The sequence below is a fragment of the Anser cygnoides genome, chromosome 32, assembly GCF_040182565.1.
Source record: "Anser cygnoides isolate HZ-2024a breed goose chromosome 32, Taihu_goose_T2T_genome, whole genome shotgun sequence".
Classification (NCBI taxonomy): Eukaryota; Metazoa; Chordata; class Aves; order Anseriformes; family Anatidae; genus Anser; species Anser cygnoides.
Window position 1 is genome coordinate 1,892,986 of NC_089904.1, and position 20,376 is coordinate 1,913,361.

The 20,376-nt window shown below is 70.1% G+C and overlaps 1 protein-coding gene across 2 annotated transcripts; it reads right to left on the reverse strand.

The window, feature by feature from the left end:
- Positions 1-202: 202 nt before the first annotated feature.
- Positions 203-17,763, reverse strand: PDE1B (phosphodiesterase 1B). Of its 2 annotated transcripts, XM_066985599.1 has the most exons (16): positions 17,597-17,763; positions 16,520-16,655; positions 9,211-9,324; positions 7,907-8,089; positions 7,039-7,105; positions 6,247-6,363; positions 6,023-6,163; positions 4,673-4,773; positions 3,545-3,670; positions 3,336-3,437; positions 3,097-3,217; positions 2,925-3,006; positions 2,671-2,797; positions 2,261-2,397; positions 1,899-2,012; positions 203-1,814 (listed from the first exon to the last, which is right to left on the reverse strand). In XM_066985599.1, the coding sequence occupies exons 2-15, from the start codon at positions 16,648-16,650 to the stop codon at positions 1,915-1,917; spliced, it is 1,647 nt and encodes a 548-aa protein (XP_066841700.1). In that variant the 5' UTR covers positions 16,651-16,655; positions 17,597-17,763; the 3' UTR covers positions 203-1,814; positions 1,899-1,914. The 2 variants fall into 2 exon arrangements, with proteins under 2 accessions (XP_066841700.1, XP_066841701.1); XM_066985600.1 differs by lacking the exon at positions 17,597-17,763 and having other exon boundaries at positions 16,520-16,749.
- Positions 17,764-20,376: the final 2,613 nt, after the last annotated feature.

A 20,376-nucleotide genomic window follows, 5' to 3' on the forward strand; every position in this document is an offset into this window, starting at 1 on the left:
GCCGGCTCCTCCTTGCCTTCACGCTGGGTGGGTGCTGGGGGGGGGGGGGACAGACCCCAGGATCCCCCACCCTTGGGTGCTTCAGCGCCCAGCCCCGCTGCGTGAGCAGCCCCCCGGGGACCCTGCTGCCACCTCCGTCCCCGTCCCCAAACCCTCCCCCCCCCCATCTCAGGTCCAAGGGAAGGGCTCGCTGGAGCCAGGCTGGTGGTGGCGCACGGTTTATTAATTGCTCGTTAGCGGCGGCGGCGCTTCGTTTGCATGCGTGTGCGGGTGGCAGCTCTGCCAGCAATGACCAGGGCGGAGGCACGACGAGTTACCGCATGGTAGAAAAGTACAAACACACACGGGCCGGGCCGCGGCGGCCGGCGCTGGGCTATGTACACGGCGGGGCAGGGCGGCCGGGGTCCGGGGGGGCGGGGGGGGGGGAATGGAGGATGCTCGAGGCATGCCGGAGCGGGAGGATGCCGGAGCTGGAAGATGCTCGAGGCACGCCGGAGCTGGGGAGGCTGGAGGATAGCGGAGCCGGGATGCTGGGGGAAGCTGCAGGGTGCCGGAGCCAGGATGCTGGAGGGTGCTGAAGCCAGGATGCTGGAGGGTGCTCGAGGGTGCTCGAGGATGCTGGAGCCGGGATGCTCGAGGATGTTGGAGCCAGGATGCTGAAAGCACACTGGAGCCAGGATGCCGGAGCCGGGATGCTCGAGGATGCTCAAGGATGTTGGAGCCAGGGTGCTGGAGGATGCTGGAGGATGCTGGAGCCAGGGTGCTCGAGGATGTTGGAGGATGCTGGAGCCAGGGTGCTGGGGGATGCTGGAGGATGCCTGAGCACACTGGAGCCAGGACGGCGGAGGATGCTGGAGCCAGGATGCCGGAGCTGGGATGCTCAAAGATGCTCGGGGATGCTGGAGCCAGGACGCTGGGGGATGCTCGAGGGTGCTCAAGCCAGGATGCCGGAGGCTGCTCGAGCACACCCGAGCCAGGACACCGAAGGAAGCTGGGTGGGGGTTCCTGGGGGTATTTTGGCACTGGAGGCACACCGGAGCCAGGAGGTGCTGGAGGATGCTGGAGACACCCCAGGACCCGGGGGGGGGGGGGGGGGGGGGTGCTGGCACTGCCCCCCCCCCCCCCCCCCAGCACCCAGTTCTGCACCCCCCGGAGGTGCCCCTGGGGCCAGCAGAGCTGGGGACGAGCCCCACCGGGACATGTCCCCAGCCCTGGGGTGGCCCAGACGTAACCCAGGAGCCACCCCACGGTGGGGGGGGGGGGGGGGGGGGGAAGGTGCTGGGGCCATATGGGGACAGGTCCCCTCACCCGTCACTGCCCCCACAGACCCCCGGGGGGGACAGGATGGGGACGGCACATTTGGGGACACCCACAGCAGCGCAAACAGACCCAGCAAAATAAAGGTGGCAGCAAACGTGACACAGCTCCTCCAGCCCCCTGCCACCCCCCCTTCCCCCCCCCCCGTGCCACCAGCGTTGTCCCCAAGCTCCCCCAAGCACCCGGCAGGGCAAAAAACAGATTTTTTTTTTTAAAAAGCCGCCAGGACAAAACCCGGGCACGGCGGTGCCGGGCAGCCGCCGGCGTGGCAGGGAGAGGCTCGGCGTCACCGTCACCCGTGGCCCGAGGCCACCCGGTTCGGCGGCCGGCTTGGCACAGGCTGGGGGGCTCCCAGGGGTCCCGGCCCCCCAGGACCCGGGGGTGGCAGCAGGGATGCTCTCGGCGCGGGCCCGGGCGGCTCCTTCCCTGCGAATGGTGCTGGAATCGATGGCGTCGAAGACTTTGGGCTGGACGGTGTCACTTGGGAGGGCGAGGACCTGGCCCCCCCAGGAGGGGACAGTCAGGGCTGAGCACGAAAGGGTCTGTGGGTGCCCCCCCCCCCCTCGGTTTTGGGTGCCCACCTCGCTCCCACCGGCGCTATTCCACCTCGCCGTTGTGCTTGTGCCGGCTGGGGGGCGCGGGGGGCTCCTCCTCGTAGGGCGACAGCTCCTCGATGGACGCCTGGTTGGTGATGCCTGGGGGGGGGGACACACAGGGCGGGGGGGGGGGGGGGGATGCTCAAGGCAGCCCCGTGCCCCCCCCAGGACCACGAAAAACCCAGCTCATTTCCTGGGGGGGGGTCTCCGTCCCCGTGGGTCACCGTCCCCATGGGTCACCATCCCCAGGGGTCACCGTCCCTGTGGGTCACCAGCGTCGGGGGCTGCTCGGCGCGGACCTGCCCCCCCCCCGACACCCTCCCCTGGCTCTGGTGGCCGTCCCCTACCGCTGGCCGCCCTTTCCTTCCACTTCTGCTTGTTCTCCTGGATGTACTTGGTCCAGGTGGAGCGGAAGCCGGCCAGGTCGGCGTTGATGTCCCCTAGCTCCAGGTGCTCGTCCAGGGACGTCTGCCGCCACTGCGAGCTGTGGGGGGACACGGCGGGGGGGCTGGCAGTGGGACAGAGCCACCCATGTCACCCCCCAACCCGCCAAAGGGCGCACGCGGCCACGTCCCTAATTAAGTGGGTGCCCCCCGCCCGGCTGAGCCCCACCACTTCCACCCAGGGGGGGCTCTGTGGGAAGGGGAAACTGAGGCACGGCCGCTCCAGGAGACGGATGTGATGGTGGGGGGGGGCTGGTGAACCAGGCAAGCCCGGTGGCTAGCGGCTGGGGGGGGGGGGGGGGGTGGTCCCCGACCTGGCCTGCTGGCTGGCCACGGGGTTGCCCTTGGCTTTGGAGCCGTCCTCGGCGAGGGGCAGCACCATCTTCTCGGCCACGTCGGTCAGCACCGAGAAGGTGGGCTCCACGATGAAGTCGATGAAGCCTGCGGCGGGGAAGGGGCACGGTGTCGGAGGGGACCGCGTGTGCGTGTGTGTGTGTCCCCCCCCAAAAACAAAAAAGGGGGAAGGGGCCATCCCCCAGCTTGGGGACGGGGTGGGGGCAGCGCTCACCGATCTGCGACTGGGCCACCAGCGTGGAGGTGCGGTCGCAGAGGGGCGAGAAGGGCAGCCCCAGCTCGGCCTCTTTGTCACCCTGGCGAGGCAAGAAGTGTCCCCAAAAGGCGGCCGCGGTGCCACCACCGGTCCCGGGGAGGGGAACGGGGGGGGGACGCGGGGCCCGTACCTGCCTGAAGAACTCCTCCATCAGTGCCTTGGTCCAGCGGCTGTGCACCGCCCACTGCTTGGTGGGGTGGCTGATGTCGGCCGCGTGCAGCAGCAGCGACAGCGCCTTGGACTTATCGATCCTGGGGAGGGCACCCGGCGCTCAGGCTGGCCCCAAAAAAACAACAACAAAAAAAAAAAGACGTCCCCTCCCCGCCACCGGGTCCCCAAAACCCGGGCGCCCGCGGCGTCCCCGCTCACCGCTCCAGCTGCTGCAGCGCCGTCTTCATGGACTTGACCTGCTGGAAGTGGCAGGACATGTCGGTGGCCAGGACCATCTCGATGACCAGAGCCCGCAGCTCCCTGCGCCGCGGGGCGGGGGGGGGAAAGGAGGCACCGTCAGGGCTTGGGGGGGTTGGGGACGGGGCTGGGGACAGCCCCCGGGGACCGCGGGGACGCGGGGGACTCACGCGAACTCGTCCTTGGTGAGGTTGACGAAGATGTTCATCTCGTCGTCCTGCATCATGCGGAAGACGGCGCTGATGTGGTGGTTCTCCAGCACCGAGCGGTCGTTGTAGAGGATGGCGCAGTCCGACCTGGGGGACGAGGGGACACCGGGGACCCACGATGGGACCCGCCAGGCCCCTGCATGGCAGGGGCAGGCTGAACCCCCCCCCCCCTTCGGGTGAGGGACGTCCCCGTGGTGCCAGAACATCTGTAGCCGGGCCATGTTGGTGGCCCCATAGCGCCAGGACATCTGCACCCTGGCCATATCGGTCACCCCGAGTGTCCCCAGGGTGCCAGGACATCTGCACCCTGGCTGTATCGGTCACCCCGAGTGTCCCCAGGGAGCCACCAGCACTGCCCCGGCCCTTTCTGTGCCCCTCAGCACCCCGCATGTCCCCAAAAGAGGTCCCCGGCCCTGCTGCTCTGCCCAGGCTGCGCCCTGCCACCTCTGCCATGCCACATCCCCCCTGCCGGGCCGTGCCACCTGCGCCGTGCCATGTCCCCCCATGCCGTGCCATATCCCCCTGCGCCATGCCACATCCCCTCATGCCATGCCGTGTCCCCCTGTGCCATGCCACGTCCCCCTGCACTGTGCCATGTCTCTGTGCAGTGCTGTGTCCCCCATGCACCATGCCACGTCCCCCTGCACCGTGCCATGTCCCTGTGCAGTGCTGTGTCCCCCATGCACCATGTCACGTCCCCCTACACTGTGCCATGTCCCCATGCTGTGCCACATCCCCTTGCACCGTGCCGTGTCCCCTTGCGCTGTGCCACGTCCTCCTGTGCTGTGCGATGTCCCTCTGCGCCGTGCCATGTCCCCATGCCATGCCATGTCCCTCTGCACCGTGCCACGTCCGCCTACACCGTGCCATGTCCCCATGCCGTGCCGTGTCCCCCTGCACTGTGCCATGTCCCTGTGCCGTGCCGTGTCCCCCATGCACCGTGCCACGTCCCCCTACACCATGCCATGTCCCCATGCCGTGCTGTGTCCCCCTACACCGTGCCAGTTCCCTATGCCGTGCCATGCCCCCATGCCATGCCACGTCCCCCTGCACCGTGCCATGTCCCCGTGCGGTGCCACCAGCCCTCACTTGGTCTGGATGTGGAAGCTGTTGGTGGTGCCCGTGTGCTCGTAGTCGTGGATGGCGGCAGCGAAGATGATGGCCAGGACCTCGATCTCCGTCAGGTAGTGCTGGGGACAGGGGCGTCAGGGACAGGGCCACCCACCCCACGGGGGGACAGGGCCACGGGGGGCACAGGGGGGTTCCAGCGCCACCCCACGTGGGGACAGGGACAGCCCGGGCACGGGTCCTGTGTGTGCGCGTGGCCACGTGTGACAACGCGCGTGTGACAACGAAGTGGGGGGGTCGGGACGCGGTGTCACCGCCTGCCACCCCCCCGGCTGGGGGTGACCCCGGCCCCCGGCCATCCTTGCTGCGTTTCCATGGTGACAGCGGAGTCGCTAGGTGGCGCCGTCGCCGTGGCAACAAGCATCGCCTGGACCGGGGGCTGCGCTGGGACCCCCTGTCCCCACCGTGTCCCTGTCCCCACCGTGTCCCTGTCCCCGCCGTGTCCCCGTCCCCATCCCCGTCCTCGTGGTGTCCCTGTCCCCATGGCGTCCCCGTCCTCACGGTGACCCCATCCCCATGGTGACCCTGTCCCCATGGTGTCCCTATCCCTGTCCCCATGGTGTTCCCATCCCCACGCTGTCCCTGTCCCTGTCCCCTCAGTGTCCCTGTCTCTGTCATGTCCCTGTCCCTGCAGTGTCCCCATCCCCGCCATGTCCCTGTCCCCACCATGTCCCCGCCCCCATAGTGTCCCTGTCTCTGTCGTGTCCCCGTCCCTGCTGTGTCCCCATCCCCGCCGTGTCCCTGTTCCCATAGTGTCCCTGTCCCCATCCCCATGGTGTCCCCACCCCCGCCGTGTCCCTGTTCCCATGGTGTCCCTGTCCCCATCCCCATGGTGTCCCCATCCCTGCCATGTCCCTGTTCCCATGGTGTCCCTGTCCCCATCCCCATGGTGTCCCCATCCCAGCCGTGTCCCTGTTCCCATGGTGTCCCTGTTGCCAACCCCATGGTGTCACTGTCCCTGTCCCCATCCCCATGGTGCTCCCATCCCAGCCGTGTCCCCATCCCTGCCGTGTCCCTGTCCCCATGGTGTCCCCATCCCCACAGTGTCCCCATCCCCACCATGTCCCCATCCCCATGGTGTCCCCGTCCCCACCGTGTCCCTGTCCCCATAGTGTCCCTGTTCCTGCAGTGTCCCCATCCCCATGGTGTCCCTGTCCCCGTCCCCATCCCCACGGTGTCCCTGTCCTCGTCCCTGTCCCCAGGGTGTCCCCGTCCCCATGGTGTCCCCGTCCCCATGGCGTCCCCATCCCCATGGTGTCCCTGTCCCCGTCCCCGTCCCCAGGGTGTCCCCGTCCCCACCGTGCCCCCTACCAGCATGCCGGTGCGCAGCAGGAAGCAGTGCACGGTCTGGGTGACGTCGGCGGCGTGGGCCTGGTTGTGGTAGGGGTTCTTGTACTTCCCGTAGCCGGCCTCCAGCGCGTCCAGCAGCGAGGTGAGGAAGACGGCGGGGATCTGCGGCGTGACACGCGCGTGTGCAACACACCGACACGCGCGTGAGGCGGGGAGAGCACGCGGGGGGCGGGCGCCGGGCGCACCTTGAAGCGGCTGTTGAGGTTGTGTCGGGTGAAGAGCTCGTAGACGATGGTGCGCAGGGAGTGCTCCTCCGTCACCCGGTTCAGCGCGAAGACGTCGAAGCACCACAGGTCGAGGCTCTGGGGGCAGCGGGGGCTTGGCCGGGGCGGGCTCGGGGCGCCGGGCGCCCAGTAAAGCCCAGTAAAGTCCAGTATGGCAGGCGATGCCCGGTGAAGCCCATAAACGCCCCGTGATGCCCAGCAATACCAGGTGATGACCAGTAACTCCCAGCAAAGCCCAGTGATACCCAGTAAAGCCCAGCGATGCCCAGCAATGCCCAGTGATAACCAGTAAAGCCCAGTAAAGCCCAGTATGGCAGGCGATGCCCAGTAGTGCCCAGTAAAGCCCGTAAATGCCCCATGATGCCCAGCAATAGCAGGTGATGCCCAGTAACACCCAGCAAAGCCCAGTGATGCCCAGTGAATCCCAGCAATGCCCAGCAGCACCCAGTAAACCCCAGTGAAGCCCATGCCCACAACATCCAGTAACGCTCCGTGAAGTCCAGTAACCCCCAGCACTGCCCAGTAAAGCCCAGTAACCCCCAGTGGAGCCCAGTAGCACCCAGTAGCACCCAGTAACACCCAGTAACACCCACAGATGCCCAGAGACACCCAGCAAAGCCCAGCGAGTGCCACCCCCCCACTCCCCATCCCACTGGGATCCCCCCGGAACCAGCGGTGCCAGGGGCAAAGCGCAAGGGGGTGGCAGCCCCGGGGGGGGCCTCGGGGTGCTGCTCTCCCCCCCCCCCCCGGTACCTTCAGGCAGTTCAGGACGGAGGTGGAGTAGCTGGGCCCCACGGCCGTGTACGTCCGGCGAAACATCCTGCAAGGGGCAGGGGCTGCTGGGTGCTGGGGGACCCCTTTGGGTGCTGGGGGACCCCTTTGGGTGCTGGGGGCAGATCTGGGTGCTGGGGGCACAGACCTGGGTGCTGGGCACCCATCTGGATGCTCAGGGACGCACCAGGCTGCTCAGAGACCCACATGAATTTTTGGGGACCCATCTGGTGCTCAGGACCCCCCCCAAGCACCCCTTGGCTGCTCAGGAACTCCCGTGGGTGCAGAGCACCCCCCCTGGCTGCTCAGGACCACCCCTGGGTGCTGAGCACCCCCCTGGCAGCTCAGGATCCCCCCGACTGCTCAGGAACCCCTCTGGGATTCTCAGGACCCCCCCGGCTGCTCAGGACCACCCTCTCCTCCAGGTTCTCAGGACCCCCTGACTGCCCAGAACCCTCCCGGATGCTCCAGACCACCCCCCCCGGCTGCTGAGCACCCACCTGGCTGCTCTGGACCCCCCACCCACCCCGGCAGCTCAGGACCCCCCTAGCAGCTCAGGACCCCGCGTCCCGCCACCCCTTTGCCCCCTGGGACCCCCCGTCCCCCCACCCACCCACCATTAACCCCTTCCCAGCCGCATCCCCCCCGCTCCCCCCCTATATTATCCCCCCCCCAGCTGCTGAGCACCCACCTGGCTGCTCAGGACCCCCCTAGCAGCTCAGGACCCCACATCCCCCCACCCCTTTGCACCCCGGGACCCCCCGTCCCCCCACCCACCCACCATTAACCCCTTCCCAGCCGCATCCCCCCGCTCCCCCCCTACATTATCCCCCCCCCGGCGCCCCCCAACCTCTCGACGAAGATGCCGGCCTGGACGGCGTGCACGATGCTGCGGAACTTGGGCTTCTCCTCGGCCCGGCGCCCCTTGGCCCGCGCCTGCTGCGTGAAGGTGGCCGCCAGCCAGTCCCGCACCTCCGAGGGCACCGCGTCCGAGCGCATCTCCCGCAGCTCGTCCTCCGTGTCCAGCATCTGCCTGCGGGGACCCGGGGGGGTCAGGGGGGGTCAGAGGGGGTCGGGGGGGGGTCACGGGGGTCGGGGGAGTAAAAGGGGGTCGGGCAAGGTCAGGGGGGTCGGGGGGGTCAGGGGAGTAAGGGGAGGTCGGGTGAGGTCAGGGGGTCGGGGGGGGTCAGGGGGAGTCAGGGGGAGTCGGGGGGGGTCAGGGGGGTCGGGGGGGTCGGGAGGGGTCACGGGGGTCAGGGGGTTGCAGGGTTCGGGGTGGTCAGGGGGGTCAGGGCAGTAAGGGGAGGTCGGGTGAGGTCGGGGGGGTCAGGGGGGGTCAGGGGGGTCAGGGGGGATCGGGGTGGGTCAGGGGGGTCGGGGGGGCCAGGGGGGGGGGAGTACGAGGGCGTCAGGGGGGATCGGGCAGGGTCAGGGGGGTCAGGGGGTCAGGGGGAGTAAGGGGGGGCTCAGGGGGGGTCAGGGGGTGTCGGGGGGTGTCAGGGGAGTTGGGGGGGTCGGGGAGGTCGGGGGGGGTCAGGGGGAGTCGGGGGGGATCGGGGGGGGTCAGGGGGGTTGGGGGTTCGGGGGGGTCAGGGGGGTCAGGGGAGTAAGAGGGCGTCGGGGGGGGTCAGGCAAGGTCAGGGGGGTTGGGGGGGTCAGGGGGGGTGTCGGGGGTGTCGGGGGAGTCAGGGGGAGTTGGGGGGGTCGGGGGGGTGGGGGGGTCAGGGGGGGGTCAGGGGAGGTCAGGGGGAGTTGGGGGGGGTCAGGGGGTGGGGGGGGAGTCGGGGGTGTTGGTCAGGGGAGTCAGGGGGGGTAAGGGGGGGTTGGGGGGGTCGGGGGGTGTCACAGGGGTCAGGGGGGTTGGGGGGGGTCAGGAGAGTCAGGGGGGGTCGGGGAAGTCAGGGGGGTCAGGGGGGTTGGGGGGGTTGGGGGGATCGGGGGGGTCAGGGGTTCGGGGGGGTCGGGGGAGGTCGGGGAGAGTCGGGGGATCAGGGGAGGTCGGGGGGAGTCGGGGGAGGTCAGGGGGGGTCAGGGGGAGTCGGGGGGGGGTCGGGGGGAGTCAGGGGGGGTCAGGGGAGTCAGGGGGGGGTCGGGGGGGTTCGGGGGGCGTCCCTGTGTCCCCCCTCCCCGGCCCCCGGCCCCGCGGGGCGGCACCTGGTCTCGTCGATGTAGACGGCCTCCAGCAGCGAGGCCGTGTACTCCAGGTTCCTCCTCAGCTCCTCCACGTTCACCTCGCCCCCGTCCAGCTGCTTCACCATGGAGCGGAGCCTGCGGGGGGGGGGCGGGGGGGGGGGAACACCGCTGGGGGCTGCGGGACCCCCCCCCCCAGCCCCCATGGGATCCCCCTCCAACCCCAGGGGATCCCCCCTCCAACCACCGTAGGACCTGCCTCCAACCCCCGTGGGACCCCCCCCCCTTCCAACCCCCATGAGACCCCCCCCCAGCCCCAACCCCTGTGGGACCCCCCCCTTCTAACCCCCATGGGACCCCCCCCTGTGGGACCCCCCTTCTACCCCCCCGTGGGACCCCCCCTTCCAACCCCCAGGACCCCCCCCATGGGACCCCTGCTGGTGGTCGTGGGACCCCCCCCTTCTAACCCCCATGGGACCCCCCCGCTGTGGGACCCCCCCCCTTCCAACCCCCGTGGGACCCCCCCCCCATGGGACCCCCCCCCCGCCGGTGGGGGCAGAGCTGATCTGGCGGCACCCAGCGCCCTGCAGCCGCAGCGCCCGGTGGCCCGAACCCCCCAAAGCCAGCGGCCCCAAAATTGTGCACGCCCCGAAAACCTGCACCCCAAAACTCCAAACCCTGCACCTCCAAATCCTAAACCCTGCACCCCAAAATCCCCAAATCCTGCACCCCAAAATCCCAAAATCCTGCACCCCAAAATCTTAAACCGTGCACCCCCAAAGCCCCAAAGCCTGCACCAACAAAACCCCAAAGCCTGCACCCCAAAATCCCAAAACCCTGCACCTCCAAATCCTAAACCCTGCACCCCAAAATCCCCAAATCCTGCACCCCAAAATCTTAAACCGTGCACCCCCAAAACCCCAAGGCCTGCACCCCAAAATCCCCAAACCCTGCACCTCCAAATCCTAAATCCTGCACCCCAAAATCTTAAACCATGCACCGCCAAAACCCCAAAGCCTGCACCAACAAAACCCCAAAGCCTGCACCCCAAAATCCCAAAACCCTGCAAAATCCTAAACCCTGCACCCCCAAATCCCAAAGTCCTGCACCCCAAAATCTTAAACCGTGCACCCCCAAAATCCCAAAGCCTGCACCAACAAAACCCCAAAACCCTGCACCCCAAAACCCCAAAACCCTGCACCCCAAAATCCCAAAGTCCTGCACCCCAAAATCCCAAACACTGCACCCCAAAATCCTAAACCCTGTACTCCCAAAATCCCCAAACCCTGCACCCCCAAATCCTAAACCCTGCACCCCCAAACCCCAAAGCCCGCACCCCAAAATCCTAAACCCTGCACCCCAAATCCCCAAGCCTGCCCCCACCATGGGCGAGCCCTTCCCCGTCTGGCACACGCGCGTGCCCCCGGCCGTCCGTCTGCCTGTCCGTGTGTCTGTCTGGGGGGGGTTCGGGGGGTGGGGATCCCATCTGTGCGCCCGCCGCCCCCGCAGCCTCGTCCGTCTCCCGCTGCAGCCGCCTCGCTCGCACGCCGGCTGCCAGCCGCACGCGGGGGACCGGGGACACCGGGGGACAAAAGCTGCCCCCCCTCCCCCCCCCAAGCCGGTCTGGGGACAGGGGACAAGGGACAGAGAGGGTGGGCGGGGGGGGTGGCAGCCCCAGGAGCGGTCACCGTGTCACCGCTTTGTGTCACCGCTTTGTCACCGGCACCCCCGGAGCGTCGCGGGGACACGCTGGGTGCCTGCTGCTGCCACCCAGTGCCACCAGGTCCCCGTCAGTGCCACCCGGTGCCACCAGGTCCCCGTCAGTGCTACTTAATGCCACCAGGTCCTCATCAGTGCCACCCAGTGCCACCAGGTCCCCGTCAGTGCCACCCGGTGCCACCAGGTCCCCGTCAGTGCTACTTAATGCCACCAGGTCCTCATCAGTGCCACCCAGTGCCACCAGGTCCCCACCGCTGCCACCCAGTGCCACCAGGTCCCCGTCAGTGCCACCAGGTCCCCCTCAGTGCCACCGGTGCCACCAGCTCCCCACTGGGACCTCCCCACCGGTGCCACCCAGCACCCACCGTGTCCCCACCACCCACGTGCTACGCGGTCCCCGAGGCCGGTGTCACCTGTCCCCCAGAGCCAGCACCTCCCCGTGACACTGCCAGCCCACCCCATGGCCTCGGGGACACCTCGGGGACACCTCAGGGAGCCACCAAGCGCCCCCAAAACCAGCGACAGCCCTGCCAGAGGACGGCCCCGGGGGACGGGGGACGCGTCCCCACGAGGGGACCCCGACGCGCGTCACCTCCGGCAGCGGGGTCCTGGCACGGAGCCCGGCGCGGCCCCGGGGGCCGAGCGCGATTTAATTAGGGGCTGATTAATTAACGGAAAGCAGGCGGCAGCTTCCTGCGCTCCCTCCGGCCGCCCGATCCCTGGCAGCCCTCGGCCTCGTTAGCGCTAACGAGAGCTGGCAGCGGGCGCGAGGCACCCCGGGACCGCGGGGTGTGCACGGGGGGGGTGGGCGTGGGTGTGCACGGCCCCGAGGTCCCCGCTCCTCGTGCAAGGTCCCCAACCCTCATGTGAGGTCCCCAACCCTCGTGTGAGGTCCTGTGTCCTCGTGCAAGGTCCCAGATCCTCGTGCAAGGTCCCCAACCCTCGTGTGAGGTCCCCAACCCTCGTGCAAGGTCCCAGATCTTCGTGCAAGGTCCCCAACCCTCGTGCAAGGTCCTGTGTCCTCGTGCAAGGCCCCTGATCCTCGTGTGAGGCTGCACGAGGTCACACGTGCTCGTGCAAGAGCTGCCGGCTCTGTGCAAGGTGACACGGGGCAGCCCCGTCCCCATGTCCCCATTCTGTCCCCTTGTCCCCTTTCTGTCCCCATCGCCACCCAGGGACACGTGGCTTCGGGGGGGGGGGGGCCTCCCGCCTGTCCCCAAAGGCCACCGCTGGGGCTGGCAGCCCCGAGGTGCCTCTGTCCCCCCGTGCCACCACACAGCAACACGGCCCCGACCAGCCCCAAAGCCACCGAGGGGGGACGCCGTGTCCCCTGTCCCCCGCCCCAGCACACGGAGGTGACACTGGGGACAGTCACCGGGGGCTGAACACTCAGTGGGAGGCAGGGGGGGCGCGTCCTGCAGGAGCCCAGGAGGTGACGGGACGGTCCCCGGGAGGTGACACTGCCTGGGTGAGGAGGGACCGTCCCCGGTGTCCCCAGAGCTGGGAGCATGGGGGGACCCTGCCGCCACCCCAGCCACCGGGTCCCCAAAACCTGGGGACAAAGCCACCGGGTCCCCAAACCTGGGGGCAAAGCCACGGGGTCCCCAAAACCTGGGGACAAAGCCACGGGGTCCCCACAGCCTGGGGACAAAGCCACCGGGTCCCCAAACCTGGGGGCAAAGCCACGGGGTCCCCAAAACCTGCGGACAAAGCCACCGGGCCCCCCATGTCCCCAAACCCTTCCACCTCCCACCCTGGGGTCCCCACGCTCCCCCCCTGCCCCTAACGAGCTTCGGAGCCTCGTTAGCGTCCTCCCCCAGCCTCCCTGCGGGGGGGGAGGGGGGGGGGCCACGTCACCCCCCTCCCTGTGGGGCGACGCCGCGTGCACACGCGTGTGCGCGTGGGCAGGGCGCTGAGACCCCCCCCCCGCTGTGCTCGCGCACGTGTGCGCCGTGCCGGCGAGCGTGCGACGGGGGCTCGAGCACAGCCGTCAGCGTGCAAGGGAGGCGCGCAAGCACGCGCGCGTGCAAGCAGGGGCGCACGCGTGGTGGGCGACAAGCGTGCAAGGCGCCCGCTCGGCCACAGGGGCCCGGCGAGGTGACGGTGACGGTGACGGGCGAGCGAGGGGGGCCGGGGGGGGCCGCCAGACGTCACCGCCAAGCTCGGGAGCTGCGGGGGAATGTCACCTTGGGAAGGGACGGTGGCTCCGTCCCCTGCACGGCCAGCCGGCCCCGGGGACACGCACCCGCGGGGGACACAGACCCTTGGAGACGCCCAGCCCTTGGGGACATGCGCCCCTGGGGACACAGAGCCCTGGGGACACGTAGCCCCTGGGGACACGCAGCCCTTGGGGACATGCACACCTGGGGACAAGCGCCCCTGGGGACACAGACCCTTGGGGCCAAGTAGCCCTTGGGGACACCAAGCCCTGGGGACATGCAGCCCTTGGGGACATGCACCCCTGGGCACACAGAGCCCTGGGGACACGCAGCCCTTGGGGACATGCAGCCCTTGGGGACATGCACCGCTGGGGACACAGAGCCTTGGGGACACGCAGCCCTTGGGGACACGCAGCCCTTGGGGACATGCACACCTGGGGACATGCAGCCCTTGGGGACATGCACACCTGGGGACACACGCCCCTGGGGACACAGACCCTTGGGGACACGGCCACGCGGGACCCCCGCGTCACTCCCCACTTGTGGCTGGAGCCGGCTGCCCCCACAGCCCCCGGGGACCCTCCAGCTGGACACGGACGAGGGACGGCCACCACCAAGGGACACGGCCACTGCTGAGGGTGACAGCCACCACCGGAGGGGGGGGACAGCCACCACCACCCCCCCCCAAGCTGCCGGGAGCAGGGGTCGCCTGCGTCACGCAGCAGCGCTGCCAGGCAGGTGCCACCCACGCCCCCGGTCCCCGCGGGCTGCCTGTCACCACCCACGCCTCCCCGTGTCACCTCCCCGCGTCCCACACCTGCCACACGGGGACGAGGGAGGCTCGCGACGCTCCGGCAGCGCCCCGGGGTGACACAAGTGACACAAGTGTCCCCAGGGCCACCCCAGGAGGGGGTACAGGGGCTGCTTCCCCCCCCTCCCCCCCAGCACCAGCACCCTGGGGTGTCCCCACCGCGTGCCCCGTGCCCTGAGTGCCACCCTGGGGACCTGCTGTGGGTCCCTGTGTCACCCACGTGGGGACAGCGGCACGGGGCACGTGGGTGCACGGGGACGGCGTGGGCAGAGCCCCCCAGAGATTTTGGGGAGGGGGCGGCAGCGGGGGGGGGGGGGGGAAGCGTGAGCACGGCGCAGCCCACGCACTCGCACACCTGCGCACACGGCGCCCGCTCCGGTGCGCTCCTACGCACGTGCACGGGGCTGTGCTCACGCCCACGTGCTCTCTCATGCACGCCCGTGCGCGAGCACAGGTGAGCTCCCCCCGTCTGCTCCTCCGTGCACGCGTGTGCACGCTCACACCGGGCGCTTGCACGCACACAGCAATGAGTGCGGCCGCTTGCACGCACGCAGCAATGAGCGTGGCCGTTCGCACACTCAGCCTTGCACGCCCGCACACCCCATTTCACGCCCAGGCCAAACCCCGACCCCGCCGTGGGCTCGCACCAGGGTGGCCGGCGTGCAACACACCCAACGAGCGTGAGCCCCGCTCGCCGTCCCTGTGTCCCCCCCCCCGCAGGGCACACCAGCGCCGTGCACGTGCGTGGCGGAGCGCGCCCGCGCTCACCTTCGCACCCACGTGCGGGGCGGCCACGCGCCCATGCGCGCTTGGGGCTGCGCTGCGGAGCACGCCCACGTGCGAGGCCGGGGCACGAGGGCGCACACGCGTGCGCGCACGTGAGCTCACGCGTGGGCACGAGCGCCCGTGCGCCCACGACCGCACCCGCCCCGTGCCACCGAGAGCCCCCACGGGGGGGGGGGGGGGGGGGGGGGGGACGGTGACACCCAGGGTGTCCCACGGGGCGCCCCCACCCCACGGCCCCGCCGCCCCCTAAATCCTCCCCAGGATTTTGGGGGCACCCAGACCCCGCTGCCCACCCCGTGTGCGCCCCCCCCCCCATCCCCCTGGCACCCCCAGGTTTTTGGGTGCCCCCAGCCCCCAGGGGTCCTGGGGGGGTGCAGGGGATGGAGGGGGGGTCCCAAGGGTGGCCGGAGGGGGCACGGAGGAGGGGGAGCAGTGGTTGGGGGGCACCTGGGGGTCCCCAGGGGGAGAGGGAGCTGGTGTGGGGGGGGGGGGCAGACAGGGGTCCCAGGGGGTCCTGCCTGGGGGGGGGGGAAGTGCACGGGAAGGTTGGGGGGGGGGTCCCCAAATTGGGGGTGTAACGGGGGGGGTGACACTCGGTCCAAGAAGGGTCCTGGTTTGGGGAAGGGGGTCCCTGCTGGGGGGGGGGGTCCTGGTTTGGTGGGGGGGGGGGGCCCAAATGGAGGGGGAGGGGTTCCTATTTGTTGGGGGGGGGGGGGGTTATCTGCGTCTGGGGAGGGTCCTGAGTTTGGGGTGGGGGTCCCGGCTTGGGGAGCGGGTTCTGGTTTGATGGGGGGGGGGGTCCCCACCTTGGGAGCGGGCTCCTGGCTTGGGGGGGGGGGGGGGGCAGTTTTGGGGGGCTTTATGGGGAGGGGGCTCACACCTGGGGGGGGGTGTCCCGATTTATGGGGTGCCCTGGACTGGGGGATCCTGGTTTACGGGGGGGGTGTTCATGCATCGGGAAGGGGGTCCCGGTTTCGGGGGGGTGGTCATGATTTGGGGTGGGGGGGAGTTGACGGTTTGGGGGAGATGTTCATGGTTTGGGGGGGTGTTCAAGTCTTGGGGGGGGGTGTTCATGGATTTGGGGGGGGGTCAAGTTTTGGGGGGGTGTTCACAGTTTGGGGGGGATGGCCAGGGTTTTGGGGGGGTCTCAAGTTTTGGGGGGAAAGTTCAGGGTTTTGGGAGGGTACGTTTCCAGTTTGTGGGGGTCCCGGTTTCTGGGAGAGTGGTCAGAGTTTTGGGGGGGAATTTGCAGGGTTTGGGGGGGTCCCAGTTTGGGGGGGGGATGTTCAGGGTTTTGGGGGGATGTTCATGATTTTGGGGGGGGGTCCCGGTTTGGGGGGGATGTTCCCAGTTTGGGGGGGGTCCTGGTGGGGGGGGGGGCTGTCCCGGTTTGGGGGGGGGGGGTCCCAGCTTGGGGGGGGTGTTCATGGTTTGGGGGGGATGTTCGGGGTTTTTGGAGGGATGTTCCCAGTTTGGGGGGGGGCCCGGTGTGTGGGGGGGGGCTGTCCCGGTTTGTGGGGGGGTTCCCGGTGTCCCAGGGGGGGGTGTTCATGGTTTGGGGGGGATGTTCGGGGTTTTGGGGGTGATGTTCCCGGTTTGGGGGGGGGTCCCAGTTTGGGGGGGATGTTCCCAGTTTGGGGGGGATGTTCATGGTTTGGGGGGGATGTTCAGGGTTTTGGGGGGGATGTCCCGGTTTGGGGGGGGTCCCAGTTTGGGGGGGATGTTCCCAGTTTGGGGGGATGTTCAGGGTTTTGGGGGGGATGTCCCGGTTTGGGGGCGATGTTTCCGGTTTGGGGGGGGGGGTCCCTTTTTTGGGGGGGGGGGGGTCCCGGTTTATGGGGAGGGGGGGATCACTCACAACGCCCGCAGCTTGACCCAGATCTTCTTGCTGGGCGCAGCCTTGGTCTCCAGCGGGGCCGGGCAGCCTCCGGCCGGCTCCAGCCCCTCTCGCTCGGGCTCCGGCCCCGGGAGGCTCCGCGGCGCCTCCATGGCCCCTACGGCACCGGCCCCGACCTCAGCCCCGGCCGGTACCGGCACCGGGCCCGGCCCCGCGGGCGGGCAGCGACCGAGCAGCCGCCGGTACCGCCCCGCCGCCGCCTCCCCTCGGCCGGTACCCGGCGGCTGCGCAAGCGGCACCGGCCCGGGCGGCGGAGCTAAGATGGCATCCCGGGCACCGGGGGTGGGGGCACCGGGGGGATGCACCGGGAGGGGGGGGACGGGGATGGGGAGGAATGGGGGGGGGGAGTTAGGGGGGGGGGAGTAACGGGGGGGGGGGTAATGGGGATGGGAGCACCGGGGATGGAGAGCACCGGGGGGGGGAGTAACGGGGGGGGGGAGTAATGGGGGGGGGAGTAACGGGGATGGGGAGCACCGGGGGGGTATGCACCGGGGGGGGGGGAGCACCGGGGATGGGGAGCAAAGGGGATGGGGAGCACCGGGGGGTGGAGTAACGGGGATGGGGAATAATGGGGGGGAAGCACCGGGGATGGGGAGTAACGGGGGGGGGAGTATCGGGGGGGGGAGTAACGGGAATGGGGTGCACCGGGAATGGGGGCACCGGGGAGGGAGTAAAGGGGGGGGGGGGGGAACACCGGGGGTGGGGAGCACCGTGGGGCAAAGAACCGGGAGGGGGGAGCACCGGGGATGGGGACCGAGGGGGATGGGGAGCACCGGGGGGGGAGTAACGGGGATGGGGAATAACGGGGGGGGGGCGGAGCGCCGGGGGGCAAAGAACCGGGAGGGGGGAGCACCGGGGATGGGGACCAAAGGGGATGGGGAGCACCGGGGGGGGAGTAATGGGGATGGGGAATAACGGGGGGGAAGCACCGGGGATGGGGAGTAACGGGGGGGGGGGCGGAGCGCCGGGGGGCAAAGAACCGGGGATGGGAGCACCGGGAGACGGGCCGGGAGGACCGAGGATGCTGCGCGCTCCTACCCGGGGATGCTCGGCCGGGAGCTGCCGGTGCTGCTCCCGGTGCTGCTGCCGGTGCCGCTCCCGGTGCTGCCCCGCTCCCGGTGTCCCCCCGGTGCTCCCGGTCCTCGCCGCCGCTCCCGGGGCTCGCCGCAACTTTCCCCGAGCCGGCACCGGCGGGAGGGCGGGGAGGGGCGGGGGGAACCGGGGGCGGGGGCGAGGGCACCGGGACCCGCCCAGCCCCGCTCTGCACCGGGCCCGGGGCTGGAGGGGGGGGGGAAATGCCCCGGGACCCCCATGGGGCTATAGGGGGGGCGGCCCGGGACCCCCGTGGGGTTTTGGGGAGGGGGGCACCCCAGGATCCCTATAGGGCGATGAGGGGGGGACCCCCGGAGCCCTATGGAGTTATGAAGGGGGGGACCCCCGGACCCCCATGGGGGTTTGGGAGGGGCTCTGAAGGACCCTGATGGGGTTTTGGGGAGGGGGGCACCCCAGGATCCCTATAGGGCTATGAGGGGGGAACCCCCAGAGCCCTCTGGGGTTATGAAGGGGGGGACCCCGGGACCCCCATGGGGTTTTTGGAGGGGTTCCACAGGACCCTGATGGGGTTTGGGGGGGGGGGGGGCACCCCAGCGTCCCTGTAGGGCTTATGGGGAGGGACCCTGGGACCCCTCTGAGGTTTTGAAGGGGGGGACCCCAGGACCCCCACTGGGTTTTGGAAGATGTTCTGCAGGACCCTCATGGGGTCTGGGGAGGGGCTCTGAAGGACCCTAATGGGGTTTTGGGGAGGGGGGCACCCCAGCATCCCTACAGAGCTCTCAGGGGGGTCCCCGGGACCCCTATGGGGTTTTGAATGGGGATACCCCAGGACCCCCACGGGGCTTTGGGAGGGGGCACAGGGCTTGGCAGCATGGGAAGGGGCTGGAGCCCCCCACCCAGTGCCCCCCACGGCCCCGCGACCCCAGCCCCACCAGCACCGAGACCGGTGCCACCGCCCCCCGTCACCAAGGCCGGGTGGCACGGGGCTGCCTGGCCCCCCCCCCCCCCCACATCGGGGAGCGTCCCCCCCTCTTCAGCAGCAGGGCAGCAGCACCCCGGACATATTGTAGGGCCTACCCAAACCCCGCCGGGCTGTTTGTGTGCAGGGAAATCACTTCCCAGGACAGGGCACTCGCTGACGGCAGCTTTGGGAACGGGGAATCGCGGGGTGAGCTCGGGGTGGTTGGGGGGGCCCGTCCCGCGGGCTCCCCCCCACCCCGACCCCTGCCCCACGCACGCCCTGACCCCATCCCGCGCCCCCCCTTTCCCATCCTGACCCAACTGAGGGTCTCCAGGCACACACCGGGGGGGGGGGGATTTCGGGGTGCCCGAGCCCCCGTGCGCCCCGATGAGCCGGGGGGAGCGCGGCAGCCCCCGCGCTGCCTCCCGCAGCCCACGCCGCTGCGCAGCCCCCGGGGAATATTAATAAGCCCTTACGTAAGGCCGTAGGTGTGCTCAGCACCCACCGCGCCGCACCGGCACCGGGAGGGGGTCTGGGGGGGGGGGGGGTCCCATTGGGGTGCCAGCGCCTCAGCACCCTGCCAGCTCAGCTGGGGGGCTGCCCACTGGGCGTTCCCCCTCCCGGTGGTTGCGGGTGAGCACCCATGGGTGCTCCCGGGGATGCTTCTGTTCGTATTCCTACAGGGGGGCTGTGCCGGGGGGGTCTCCCACCGCCGTGGGGTGTCCCTTGGGTGCTGGGACCCCACTGGGTGCTGGGGTCGGCAGGGAGAGCCGCACGGCCCGCCGCGTGGCCTGGGGGCTCCGTACCCTGCTGGGGGCATTTTGGGGTCCCCAAACTTTTTGGGGAAGGGGGCTCGGAGCCAGGCAGGGCGAAGGGGTGGAATAGGGGGGACCCCACGTTACGTGGGGCAGCCTGATGGGGGGGGGGGGGGGGAATGGGGAGGCAAAGGGGGGGGGGGGGGGCGCGGGCGGCGGGCGCGGGAGCAGCCGTGGGCAGGGATGCGCGCGAGACAAAGCCGCGCTGGCGGCGGGGAGCGGCGGCAGGCAGCTCGTTACCGCTTAATATCGTGATTGATGAGCGCCAAAATAGGCTCGTGCGGCACGCTGGGAACCAGCGGCACGTTCCGGGCGGCGATTTCGGGGGTGTCGGGCCCCCGGCGAGCGGAGCTGGTGGGGAGCGGCAGGGGGGCCGGGACCCCAAAAGGCAACGTCGTCGCCCCCGGCCCGATAGCGTTTTCCCCCGTGGGATCAATAAAGCAATCAGCCCCGGCCCAGGCGGCCGCACGCTCGGACTGGGGACACGATGGGGGCTTGGGGACGTGGTGGTTTGGCCACCAGGCCGCGTTTTTGGGGGGGGGGGTAGCTGAGCCCCCCGGGGTGCCGAGCGGGGCCGCGGCGGAGCCGGAGCTGCCGGTGCCCAGCTCCCGGTGACTCATCCCGGAGCAGGCGGCCGTGAGCGGAATGGAAACGGCCGCCCCGGCGCCTCCTTCCCTCGCCCCATTAATTTTCCCCCAAGATGCAGCACGGGAGAAAAATAAACACCCGGAGATGCCGGGCGGGGGGGGGGGGGGGGGGGAAGGAGAAACGTGACTTGAACCAGAGCCCCGGGGGCAGGAGGGCAGAGGGGAAACTGAGGCACGGGGCCAGCCCCAGCTGCTGGAGGCGCAAGAAGCGGCGGCATCGATTCTCGCTGATAAACCCCGGCGGCCCCTCTCCCCTCCCCTGCCCGGCTGGATGGGCTCCCCGAGGCCCCAGACCCCCCCCAGACCCCCCCCAAACCCCCCATCGGGACCTGCCCGAGGTTT

Coding starts and splice junctions, on each gene's coding strand:
- PDE1B (XM_066985599.1), bottom strand. CDS start 16,650: ATGGAGGCGCCGCGGAGCCTCCCGGGGCCGGAGCCCGAGCGAGAGGGG. Junction 9,325..16,519: donor TGGGTCAAGCTGCGGGCGTT/GTGAGTGATCCC, acceptor CCCCCCCCGCAG/GCTCCGCTCCATGGTGAAGC. Junction 6,364..7,038: donor CCGTCCTGAACTGCCTGAAG/GTACCGGGGGGG, acceptor CGCTGCCCCCAG/AGCCTCGACCTGTGGTGCTT.